Source organism: Peromyscus leucopus, chromosome 12, assembly GCF_004664715.2.
Source record: "Peromyscus leucopus breed LL Stock chromosome 12, UCI_PerLeu_2.1, whole genome shotgun sequence".
In the NCBI taxonomy this organism is placed as follows: Eukaryota; Metazoa; Chordata; class Mammalia; order Rodentia; family Cricetidae; genus Peromyscus; species Peromyscus leucopus.
Window position 1 is genome coordinate 54,302,781 of NC_051073.1, and position 14,006 is coordinate 54,316,786.

General features: G+C 37.0%; 1 protein-coding gene across 1 annotated transcript in view; it reads right to left on the minus strand.

The window, feature by feature from the left end:
- Positions 1–14,006, minus strand: part of LOC114701477 (limbic system associated membrane protein) — a 2,116,569-nt gene that overhangs the window by 291,323 nt on the left and 1,811,240 nt on the right. The window contains exon 4 of the mRNA XM_037209988.1: positions 6,785–7,017. Within this exon, the coding sequence (XP_037065883.1) occupies positions 6,785–7,017 (233 nt within the window). The remainder of the gene's footprint in view (positions 1–6,784; positions 7,018–14,006) is intronic.

The following is a 14,006-nucleotide window of genomic DNA, read 5'->3' on the forward strand; positions in this document are numbered from 1 at the left end:
GTTCCAGGCTCATGTTGTTGCTTCCCTGCCCCATCCTCGTCATTTTTTTTTTTTTTTTTTTTTTTTTTTTTTTTTTTTAGCAACCCATGTTCCTTGTGGTGGATAATGATACTTTCAACACAACATCTGGATGCTAGGTACTAGGTAACGGTCATTGGTACTGGGGTGTTAATACTCTATGGCCTCCCCCTTCACCTCTGTCTCTAACTCTTTATATCTATCTCAAAGTCATGAATACATACAAACTACTCTAGTTTCATTCAGGGACCACTGTCTTCATTTCACTATTCTCAGTGTTACATCTCTCTTTCCCATAACAGGAAACTGGGTGCCACTGTACTTATTTGTTGATTTTCTCACTTATTTTTCATGAGTTTCTGTCTAAACAACATTGAACTTACCACTAAGATAGTTTATTACAGGGATGCTGAGCTCTTCAGTGATGTTTCCCCTCTTGGGACCCTGATCACATGGGCTCTGGCCCAGTCTGAGCAGCTTTCTGACTACATAGATTTTTTACTAAAAAGAAAGAAAGGAAAGAGCCTTGTTGGGTTTTGCATACTCAATTTGCTTGTTATTCAAGCAAACCTAGGACAAGAACAATTTTAAAGACACCTTCTATCATTCAAAAGATCATTAAAAGGAAATACTACTCTTTAGATACAAAGTGGTTCAATTAAATCACCTATATTTACTGAGCTCATAAGCACATAAATATTTTTAGTCTTTATATATGAATATGTGAATTCAAAATGTTGTCTTCAATGTTTCTTAAGAGTACATGTTTTATTTTTATTTTTCAAGGAAACTTCTTCATGTGAATTTTAAGATTCCCTGCACAGACAGCTCTTTTGCTACTATCGTTGTAACTTATTTCGTCTTATTTTCAAGAAGGGCAAATATAGTTTGGATTAGTATGCAGATTTAAAATGTTTATTTAGCTTAATGAGAAATAGGGGAGCTTCAAATAAATGCAGGATGTTTGAAAATACTAAGTAAATGTAAGCAGATTGGATTGGCCTGGAAAAAACAACTTAAAGTCCTTTCTATAAGGGAAATACTGAATGAAAACTACATGAAATAATAGCCCTAACAACTTTCTTCTTCCTCTTCTTCTTCTTCTTCTTCTTCTTCTTCTTCTTCTTCTTCTTCTTCTTCTTCTTCTTCTTCTTCTTCTTCTTCTTCTTCTCCTTCTCCTTCTCCTTCTCCTTCTCCTTCTCCTTCTCCTTCTCCTTCTCCTTCTCCTTCTCCTTCTCCTTCTCCTTCTCCTTCTCCTTCTCCTCCTCCTCCTCCTCCTCCTCCTCCTCCTCCTCCTCCTTCTCCTCCTCCTCCTTCTTCTTTTTCACTTTTCTCCTTCACACTAGCTTTCTGGTTGTTGACTTGGATAGTGACTCACTAACACAATTATGAGCCTATTGTCTTAGGTGGTGGTAGCGGTGGCGGCAGCAGCGGCGACGGCGGCACACATCTTTAATCTCAGCACTTAGGAGGCAGAGGCAAGCAGAAATAGATGAGTTCAAGTCCAGCCTGGTCTACAGAGCAAACTCCAAGACAACCAGGGTTATACAGGGAAATACTGTCTAGAAAAACCACACACACACACACACACACACACACACACACACTAAAAAGTCAGAAAATTGGTCAACTTTAGCATACAGAATACAAATAATTATCATTAAGAATCCTAATAATCAATACCATTAATTATAAAAGCAAATCAAACCAATAAAGATTTTGAAGTCTTGTTTTATTAAAATTCTTAAAAAATCAAAGAGCTATGGGCTAAATTCAATTACGTGCATGTGTGCAACTTTGTATAAAGTTGAATAAGCCATGATATTCTGAAAAGATTATCAATGCAGCATATTATTTACTAAGGAAAGGAAGAAGAATGGGAAACTGGGAGGAAGAAAGAAGTAACAAAAGACAGAAGAAAGAGACTGAGAGAAAACTGTGGTACTTCCTCAAAGCTCTGTAATGGGTTTTGGTCAGCAGCAGGGATGTTTAAAAGAGCCAACTGTAAGACAGGCTTCTTAAAATTCAAATCCTAGAAATGAGTCTGACTATTGTTCATAAGAAAAGCAATACATTTCAAGTTTCTTTTCTAAGTCCATACGAGTACTCTAGAATTTATAAGTAAAGGAAATGTGGCTTTTTATCAGCAGGGGTAGAAAATCAAACATTTTGGTCTTACAACGTGTTTCACTCTTAATATTTTTCACAATAATATTACTTTAATTGAGGCAATTATGCAATAAACTTCCTGCCAACAATGTATACATTCCCACCTGCCATGGGTGTGATTCAAATCATAGTGGCAAGAAAAATTTCAAATTCTAATTTATATTACAGTGAGATTTATTGATCTATTTAAACACTTCAACACTCAAAACTGTTTTATTAAGAATATCCAATTTTAGTATTTTCAGATTAGACTGATTATTTGTAAAACAGAATAGCATAAAAGGAGTCAAAGATTGAACATGAAAATAGCCACTCTGGCATTTATATCAATCTAAAAATCATGCAGTGCTAATACATAAATTGAAAATCAAAGGGTAGTTATAATGTATGGTAAATTGGTATTTAAAAATAACATTCACATTTAAAAATATTATTGTCATTATTCCTTTATATTCAAAGACACATGAGATTTCTAAACAAATACACTATTTTTGAGGCTATTGTTCTCATAGTTAAAACAACTCAAATCATCAATGTATTCAGGTTTACTTTTAGCTTTTCCTATTACAATCCTTAAGTACTTAGTCTGCAAACTCTTAGACATAACTTGATGAGTCACACAGGACAACGAACTGGCAGGGGGCAGTAAATCTCTGCCTTTGCTTAGATTCACAGAAAGTAGTTCTTGGTTTGTGTGCATCTGAATGGCCAGGAATGACAATGAACTTGCAGGTGTTGACCTACCCCAGAGATTCTGATTCCATTGTTCTGGATGTGGCTCTGAGGTAAGAGCACTTTGACAAGTGTAATAAACAAGAGGGTTGAGTTTACTGCAAATTGTGCAATAGTCATAACTAGAGATGAATAATGTAGCCTTAGTGCCTGTACTTCCAATGGCAGTATGTTCACAAGACCAAGAAACCATAGAAGAGTTACCTTCAGAGAAAAAAAAATTGTACATTAGTAGCAGAAAGAATTTTTATTAATATTTACCTCCTTATTTTATTGATATTAAAAATCGTGTGTTTTTAATCTTTGATCCTGGACTCTATAAAGTATCAGGCACAGAAAACAAATATTAAGCTTTACATAGGGGCCTCTGAATTTATTAAGCAAAATGCATGTTGAAATTTGGGTAGCCCTGGCTCCCTCAGAGAGAATATATTAGCAAATAATCACAAGTGACCTCAAAGGTCAGTGCTGACTTATGCCTTTGCTGAGGCAAGACATTATCCTATATACTATATGAGGAAGCTCTGTGTAGCTGCCATTTAGACAAAGATAGTTTACTGAATCACATATAATATCTTTTCAACACAGGATATTTTATATGGAATGATCTTCATAAACTAATAAGCTTCTTTGCTGTGAGAAACAGACAACAAATTAAGAGAGAAGTGCTGAAGATATTGAAAAACAACTAGTATGCCAGGAATGTGTGAAAATCAAATAAAGAAATAGATAGATAGATAGATAGATAGATAGATAGATACAGAGATACAGAGATACAGAGATACAGAGATACAGAGATAGATACAGAGATACAGATGCAGAAATAGAGATAGAAATGGATAAATGGCTCCTGTAAAAATAATATATAGGAGAAAATAAGACATTATAAATACTACCATATACATAAAGTTGAAAATTTTGAAGAATAGATCAGTGTATCACAATTGTTTTGAAAAGACAATTTTGTTTGGAAAGACAGACTATCTCTCTAGGGTGCTGTATGTAGGCAGCCTTCAAGATCCTAGAAGGCTATGGCATTTAAGTAACTCAGCACTGATTTGTCCGTCTCGTGTTCAAGATGACTCTGGAATATTTGCAGACACAGCCATCTGAAATTTAGTTGAATCCATGAAGCATTATTTATTTCTTCCACATATTCTTATATTATACAATTTAGGGGGACACTTGCTCTTTATGGTGCTGGATTACACTGGGAGCCTAGGCACCACATGGTAATTTCTAGATACATTTTTCCAGACATTGACCTGGATCTGCCCAACCAGAAATGCTGGGGAGTTTTTAACCAATTTAAACTTTAATAAATCATCTAAGTATTAAAGGTGCAAACTGAATTTACTCAATTATCTCCATATTATATTATTATATTATCTCTATATCTCTATACACAGAAAGGAATGTAAAGAATGCTTAGGATCTTCCAGAAACCCCCCTCTATGATTCAGACTCAAGAAAGAAACAATTCCTCCTCCTCTTGTTTTTTAGTGCAGGCTTTTTTTTTCTCTCCTCTTTCAAGTCAATGTGGTTAAGATGGAAATATGATAATACTTGGAACAAACATAAATGTGCTTCATACCCTATTATAAGGTAATGAAAAGCCTTGGGCAGGTTTGTTGTTGACATTGGATTTAAGCTGTTGTTCATAATAAAGTTATTCATGTCTACTTACTAGTAATATTCAAATTACATGAGACAGTGAATAAACAGCACTTGGCCATTAACAGGCTCTTTTCTGTTTTCTTAATACTAATTCAAACTTAATTTCATTTGCACTGAATTCTGGTTCTAAAAATGTGTCTTTGTGATTTTAATTTGAGAGAACACAGACAAACGAGTTTGTGTGTGTATGTGTGTGTGTGTGGGGGGGGAGAACTTTGAAGATTTGGTGGAAAGAACTCAGGCCTGAACATAAATCTTTAAAATAGTTATTCTTTTTTTGTTTGTTTGTTTGTTTTTAAGACAGGGTTTCTCTGTGTAGCTTTGCGCCTTTCCTGGATCTCGCTCTGTAGACCAGGCTGGCCTCGAACTCACAAAGATCCGCCTGCCTCTGCCTCCCAAGTGCTGGGATTAAAGGCGTGGGCCACCACCGCCTGGCTTAAAATAGTTATTCTTAAAGTCATGACAAAAATATTTTAACCCGAGGGAAATGTTCACAAATCTGATTCCATTCAGTATTTGCTTGTCACTAAGAAACTTCACAGCCTCTCTGGTGACCTTGAATGTGTAACTTGCACTGAATGTTCTGTTTCTTCCTTTTGAAATCAGGCCTTCTAATGTTCAGATTGTCAAGTGTATTTTGTTGAGAACTGTACGCAATATCTATTTTGGTCTCTAGGAACTTTCTAATGATAATAAAGGTAAGAAAGTTACTCAAATTGTATAGTAATGTCACAATCAAGCACTTTTTTGAAGAATGATCTGTTATACAGAAATATGTAGGTAAAGCTGTGATTGGTGATTAGGCAAGATCTGTTCTAAAGATTCTTTAGTATTAATAGACCCGTTTATTCTTCCCTATGCCACTGAATCAAGTAGAAATTCTGTATTTTTAGAAAGGTGTGTCTGTCTGTCTGTCTGTAAGGGTTTATTTGTACTTTATAGGAGTTAGCAAAGTGACAAATTGACAGTCATACATCTCTAGATATATTTACACATTAAATGAATTTCCTGAGTTCCCAACCCTTGTATGTCTTGTTCTTTGGCTCAAGTACTCTCCACTAATCTGCAAGGAAACATGCTCCTATTTGGAATTTTGTTAACCATAGAAATGTCTTTTCCAAGGAATAAAATGAAGCTGTCAGCCATTGCAGATGGGCCACCATAGAAGTCACATGATTGAAACACCTTTGTACCCTGTGGACTCTGATATGTTTTGTCTCCATTTTAGTTTATTATTAGGAAGATCTGGGAAAGCAATGTTTTAAATGCTGCAATAACCAGTTACCTAACACATTAATAGTAGCTACAGTCTAACTTTGCCATACCACTGACTGCATTTGGAATACTGACAGGAACCCTAAGACCATGTTTAAGTTGCAAAAAAAAGTATAAATAAAAAATACAGAAATACAGCCCCCACATTTGTCAGTGCTTAGACCTTTCCTGATAGATGGATGGAAACTGCTAGAGATTTGATTTTTCTTGCAATGAAATTGTGTATGTAATCAGCTTTGTTTTCAAGAGAAAGGAGACCTAAGGAAGCCACCCTGTATGGGCACATGTATATGTTACTTAAGATTTTCAATCCTGGAAAACCATGACTCAGATGTGCCTCAGGGAAACTCCAGTAGAAACAAATTTTCTCCTACGAAATCACAGAACCTGATCATTAGTCCGGCTTACAATAACTTATTAAATAAAGATACAAACCACAATAACTTATTAAATAAAGATATAAGCCACAGAGAAAGGTAACTAGGTGAGAAGGGACCAAGGCTCCTAGGAATTTTTATTTTTCTAAAAATCTTTAGCACATAAACAAATAATAATGATCATTAGGGAAAAGACAGATTTTAAAAAAGCTTTCTTAAATTCTGCAAAGTATTTAAAAAATAAAAGAACTTCTTAAGAACTTAAACATTGTGTACACTTATGCTAAGAGAGCTGTGGCTTTGCTGGATGTTTTCCTAATCAAAGCTATGGGAAAAACAAACAAACAAACAAACAAACAAAAACACCACCAGCAATTGGCACATAGATCTTCTCAGTTCTTTCGTTTCAAATCAACCATCTAGTAGAAAAATATATACTATTGTACATTTTTTTTTTTTCAGAAAGAACTGCGCAGATGTCTTACTCATTACAGCTACTCTCCATGGCTCACTCTTTTATGCCACTCTTCTCTTACCTTGCACGATCAAGTAAACTTGGGAGGTCTTGGGCTCATGCTGTGTCTGAACTGAGCATGTGTAGGATCCCTCATCGTAGACATCCACCTTCTGGATTCGGAGGCTGTATTCCAGAGAATGGCGTTTCTCCAGCTCAACCCGAGGATCCAGGGACCACTTGTCATGTCCAGCGAAGATGATGCCAGAGCGGTTCAACCAGGCCACTTTCGAGTTCTTGTCTTCGACCACACATCTACCAGAGCAGAATAATCCTGTTAGTGCCTCACCATTTCTGTTTGTTTTCATACTCTGCATGATGGGACTCAACAAGACCAATCAAGACAAGTAATTACAGGCATAATGAATCATCCTCATGATATTTCTGAAAGTGCTAAGTACTTTCACCATTTCCTTTAAGATCCAATCACCACCCATTGTGTGAATGTTATTGTATTATATTTGATTCAGCAATAAACAACTGGAATGTGAGTTACACAGCCCAGTAAAGTTAAATGATGATTGACTTTCCATTAGCTTATCTTCTTCATATTTAGGAAAAGGTCATTTACACAGAACTCCGTCTGCTTAAGTATTTTGAGAATCATGCAATTCATCCTGTGGCACTTTTGCTGTATTTCAGACTGTGTTTATTCTTTCATAAGCATGACTTTCAGTCCTATGAGTTAGGCTTCATATTTAGAAGAATTAGGCTATATTTCAGAACTCACTTGTGACTCTGAAGCCCTTGGAATGCCCAGTACCTAGGAAAAGAAACGTGTGTGTGTGTGTGTGTGTGTGTGTGTGTGTGTGTGTGTGTGTGTGTATGTTCATGTGTGAACAGATGTTCTATCAAGAAAGTCAAAGAAAAATATCATTTGGTTTAGGTTCCATTCTACATGCTGAGAGTAACAGGCTGCTTGATGGAGAGATAGTTTGCTCTCAGCACTTTTGGTCATATTAAACAATGTTTCATAGGAGATGAAGGAAACAGATTTATACTCATATTCCAAAGAAGATAAATGATAAGTGCTAGTATGAGTGGCAAGATGTGTGTGCATGTTTGTGTGTGTGTGTGTGTGTGTGTGAAAGAGAGGGGGTGAATTATTTTCCTTGAATTTTATGTTTAAATAGTTGAGCTAGGAAAGAAAAGAAAAGAAAAGAAAAAAAAAAACACTTTCTCTATATATCCCTATGGCAAGATGTATATCTGCCCTACAGGAAGAGGAACCCAAGTTCTTGTTCACAGCTGTAGAGCCAGCTGCTCAACACTCTAGGGCACAAAAGAAGGACAGAAATTCCCAGTACCTTGAAAAGAGAACAATTAAAACAAGACATTCCCCTGTATTTTCTAAGTCAAATCAAATGCAAGTCTCCCCTAGGCTGGAAACATAGGCTGCTCACACCTGTGCATAGGGAGGAAGCATGAGGAACCCATGGGCTGTCCAAACCTGGCTCGAGAGGCCAAACCACATCTCTCATAACAAGAAGAAAAGTTCTGTCTTTAATATACCTTAGCTACAGTGCAAAGCCTTTCCTGTCCTATTACATTTAGGTAAATGGTATGTTTTTTTAAGAGTGAAAACTTGGATACTTCCCCGACCCCCTTGCCAAGAAAACAGTCCCCTGTGGCACTAGTGAAAACTGGAGACATAAGCACACCCTCAGTATGGTGGTTTCTCAGAAAATTGGCAATCAATCTTCCTCAAGACCCAGCTATATTACTCTTGGGCATATACCCAAGGAATGCTCAGTCATACCACAAGGACACATGCTCAACTATGTTCATAGCAGCATTATTTGTAATAGCAAGAACCTGGAAACAACCTAGATGCCCCTCAATTGAAGAATGGAAAAGAAAATGTGGTACATATACACAATGGAGTACTACTCAGCAGAGAAAAACAATGACATCATGAAGTTTGCAGGCAAATGGATGAACTAGAAAAATATCATCTTGAGTGAGGTAACCCAAACCCAGAAGGACAAACATGGTATGTACTCACTCATAAGTGGATACTAGATGTAAAGCAAAGGATAACCAAACTGCAACCCACAGCTCCAGGGAGGCTAGCTAGTAAGGAGGATCCTAGGAAGGACGCATGGATTACCCAGCGACGGAGAAATGGATGAGATCTACATGAGCAAACTGGGAGTGAGGGGGGATAATGGAGAGCAAGGGATGGGGGATGAGAGCTTAGGGGAGCGGGAGGTTTGAGCTGGAATGGGACCAGAGTGGGAGAGCACGGAAAGAGATATGATAAATGAAGACACCATGGGGATAGGGAGAAACAGAGTGCTGGCAGGGGGTTCCCAGGAATCCATAGGGATGACTCCATTATAGACTACTGACAATGGTCGAGAGGGTGCCTGAGCTGGCATACACTGATGATCTGATGGCTGAATACCCTGACTGTCATCATGGAGCCCTCATCCAGTGACTGATGGAGACAGATGCAGAGATCCATGGCCAGTGCCAGGCGGAGCTCCAGGAGTCCAGTCGATGGGGGAGAGGATAGATTCTGTGAGCAAGGGATATCAAGACCATGACTGGAAAAAGTATAGAGACAACTAGCCAAACTAGTGGAAACGCATGAGCTGCCGACCAATAGCTGAAGAGCCCCCACCATGGTACTGAACTGAGCCCTCTGGATAGGTGAGACAGCTGTTTGGCTTGAACTATATAGGGGTTCCCCAGGCAGTGGGATCAGAACCTGTCCCTAGTGCATGAACTGGCTTTTTGGAACTTTGTGCCTATGGTAGGGCACTTTGCGCAGCCTTGGTGCAGGAAGGAGGGGCTTGGACGTGCCTGAACTGAATGTACCAGGCTCTGCTGACTCCCTATGGGAGACCTTGTCTTGGGGAAGGTGGTAAAGGGAGGTGGATTGGGGGGGAAGACTGGGGGGTGGGAGGAGGGAGGACAGGGGAATCTGTGATTGGTATATAAAATGAATAGAACATATCTTAATAAAAATATTTATAAAAAAAGTCCAATGTAATGAAATAAAGATCTAAAAAAAAAAAAAAAGTGAAAATGTGGCACCATGGATGCTAGAATGCACAGGTCATATGTTTCTTCTTTCCTTGTTTGTTTCCACAAACACAGATCATTTTAGGTACTAAGTGTTATTTCCATCTACCAAGATGTATTTCTCTGTCACACAGATATTGTTGGGAATAATTACACATGTTTGGTAATTTTGGGCTACTCTACAATGAGCATGACTGTTATTTCATGGACATGACTGCTGCTCCATTCCAGACTTTGCCTTTTCTATTTCTTTGGCATCAATTCTCTGCTCAGAATAGCATCAAAAGCACTTTTCAAATTAGGGTGATTGAGAATTAAATGATAGTGTGTTGTCTGCACCATTAAGGAATTATAGTATGTAGACATTGATTTTTGCATTCTTATCTATTTGCAAGGATGAAAATGAACCTGTGTAAATGTATTTTAAATCCCCAAGCATGTGTCCCTTGTATTTTCGTCATATGTATAACTCAAAATAACAATAACCAGACTTACTATATCATAGAGAAGTGCTCTAATTGTCCTTTAGTCCCCAGAATGACCATGATATATTTATCATATTGCAAAGATAAATAGAATGTGGTGAGCCTAGCCGAAATGGATACATCTACAAAATTCCTGTACCTAAGCCAGGCAGTGGTGGCACACGCCTTTAATCCCAGCACTCAGGAGGCAGAGGCAGGCGGATCTCTGTGAATTTGAAGACAGCCTGGTCTACAAAGTGATTTCCAGGATAGGATCCAAAGCTACCCAGAGAAGCCCTGTCTCAAAAAAAAAAAAAAAAAAAAAAAAAAAAAAAAATCTGCACCTAAGGATGCTTGAAGAGAGGGCAGAAGGAGTTAAGAGCCAAAAAGACCAGGAAGTCTATGAGATTGTGTCTCCTAGCAATAACAAGGAAAGCACCCCCATAATACTTCAACAGTATGACAACCTAACCATAATACTGCAACAATTCAGCTTCCTAAGCAGAATCTGAACAATGACAATATCAATAGACGTGCTAACAAAGAAGTGGGGAATCCCACCAGGTCCTACACTGAAACAGAGAACTGCAGACAGCTAATGATAGCTGAGATAAGGCAAATTAGCTTCTTCCAGGGAAGAACCTCTAGCTGGTTATCCAGTACAAATGTCTCGTGCTAAATTGATAAAAACCAGGCCCTACTAAAAGGACTTAGCAAGCTGTATGTATATATTCACGAATTTGTCTATATGGAATAATAATAAACAAAAGAAAGTGTCAATTTGAAATGGAAATGGAGGTTTATGAAGAGTTGGAAGGAAGGGATGTGGGAAGGGTTGGAGGGAAGAAAAGGAAGGAGGAAGTGGTACAATTATATCTCAGTTTCAAAATTTTTAATAAATAAATAAAAAGCAAATAGACCTGAATTCTGTTCATTTTACATGTATGTATATTGTTTATCAATTTAATAAATACAATTTTTGGATTACTCATCTGGACATTTTACAAAGAAATTCTCTAATACAATAGGCATTTTGGAAATGCTTTCCATGTCAACTAGCATGTTCACAAAGGCAAACAAAGGTCATGTGGCTGCTATGTTCCAGCCCCACATCCCAAGCCCTACCAAATCCACAAATAAATTGGGCCAATTTTCTTATGAGCATAGGTGTAGAAATGCTATGTCAGGGCTTTAGGATCTTTTGGCATTTTAGCAATTTTTCTCCATGGAAAAGTTAAAAATCACACACATCATTATTCCAAATTATCTTCCGAAAGTATTCCGATCTATCTTACCTAAAGAAGCAGTTGATTATTTCAGCAGAACTGCCAAACTCATAAAAATGCACTGACTGCAACAATGCTTTATGTGGAGCTTTGTCCTGACAATCTACATAACATCTTCCTTTCAGTTTGGGTTTCATCCTTCTTTACTTTTCAAATTTATCTCTTACTTGCAAACAAGTGAAAGGTGTGTTAAAATTCTGTCACATATTTAACTGGTTCACCAGATTATTTGGACAACAAACACAAGGGAACAAAACAGTTTTCTATATGTGTGTGTGTATCTATCTATCTATCTATCTATCTATCTATCTATCTATCTATCTATCTATCTATCTAGACTTGCTGAATCTTTAGAGTTTCATTTTATGTAGTCAAAAGATCCCAAGTAAATGAATTCTTTATAGACCAGAAAACAACCCCTCCACAATGGAATGACAATTTTCTAACAAAAAAAACTGAGCAAATGTTCTTCTAGAACTAACTTATTTTTTAATTTTAAAAATCTTGATATGAGGTGATAACTAATTTAAATTATAAACTGTACACATAAGAAAAAGATGCTAAAAGCCCAAGTATTAATCTTAATTTGCATAACTCTATGTCTATTAAAGGAACCAGTCACTGAATAATCACATATCACCTGGCTATGCAGAATTGAGAATGCTGGTACAAACGCATATCCATCATTCACTGACTTGACAACAAGTATCATGGGTTTGCATGGAGGAACAAGTTGGCTTAACTATGATTAGGCAGGGATGATGAGTGATTAAGACTCTGGAGCTGTACCATCACATTGTGATTACAATAAATTAGTGCCATTTAAATGCTCTTTGCATACAGGACAATGTTGTAGTTCAGAGAATACGCATAATGACTTTATCTCCCAAATCAGCCCAGATTAAAACAGAAAGTGTGGAAACTATTTTAAAAATCTGTTCCTTCATGTATTTCTCAATTTAATGGGATGTTTTTGTTTTTTTTTAATCAATGAGCTTGTGATATTGCAAATACTTCTGGGGTTGAGAAAGACTGCATAAAAAAAGAGAGAGAGAGAGAGAGAAAAGAACAACCAGGTCAGGGATAGGTGAGGGTTTGAGATTGTCCTTATACTTAGATGGGATTTGTGACTGGAAACTGAGGCCATAGGATGTTTCTTCTCTAGGAAAGCTTTTCAAATCAGTATCCAGTCCTTTTCCTTAGGTCCTACTTACAACATCCTCATACTCAACATTGGACTCCAGTTATTTGAACTCATATGTTTACTAAAGACAGTGACCTTATAGTTCTTTGAAGAATCTTAGTGATTTAATGTTGTAAACACCATCTACTCAGTAGATAGTTTCAGAATTGTCAAATAAATGCTCTGAATTTAACTTACTATTAGGCCAACAATCAAGTCTTTATTGGTTATATCATTTGGTTATATAATTTTTGAAGAATAATTAGCATTATTTAGTATGAAAAATTAAAAATTTCAAGGTAACATTAAAGACTATTGAATATGATATTAAATGAATGTGAGGGACGGTCACTGAGATAGAAGGCTTAGTGTCTAAAGGCACTTAGTGGCTTCAAGCCTGTTGGCCTGAGTTCAATCCCCTGAAACTATATACATGAGGAAAGAGAAAACACATTCCACGAAAGTTGTTCTCAGACCTCCACATATGTACAGTAGCATTTATACAGCCTCCATCATATATATTACAAAGACACACACAAGTGCACACATGCTAAAATTCAATTATTAATTTAAAGTTTAAAAAGAAAACAGATAAAGTCACATTAATTATTTATTACTTTATATTGGTTATTTTTGTTGCCCCGATGAAACTTCATGACCAAAAGTGACTTATGGAAGAAAGCATTTATTTTGGATATGAGTCCATAGCATCATGAGCCCATAACATCATGAGCATCATGAGCCCATAACATCATGGGAGGCATGGCAACAGGTGGCCAGATCAGGAAACAGAGAGATTACATTTCAACCACACACAGATAGCAGAGATGGTAATCTATAGGAAGAGGAGGCTATAAATTCTCAAAATCCATCCCTCGTGACTGACTTCCTCTTGCAAGGCTTCACCTCCTAAACATTCCATAACCTCCTCAAACAACCTGGAGACCAAGTGTTCATACATGAGCCTGTGTGGGACATTGTTCATTCCAACCACCACAACTAAGAAAGATGATTATGAAAAAAAAAAATCTGTATTGCATGTAAGCAGCTTGAAAAACAGGCAAAAGTACCAGTGTTGAGTAGGTTGCCTTCTGCAAAAATCATAAACTTTTAAACTGCAGGAGAGTTACCTACCTTAAGTGTATAACTATGGTTTTTTAATCAGCATTTTATCTATAATGATTAGTATATCTGAATCTATAAAAGCGTGGTAAGAATTCACTGTATTCACAAAACTCTGGATTACTGGGTCTCTGCTAGTACTTTATGCTAGCTATGTTA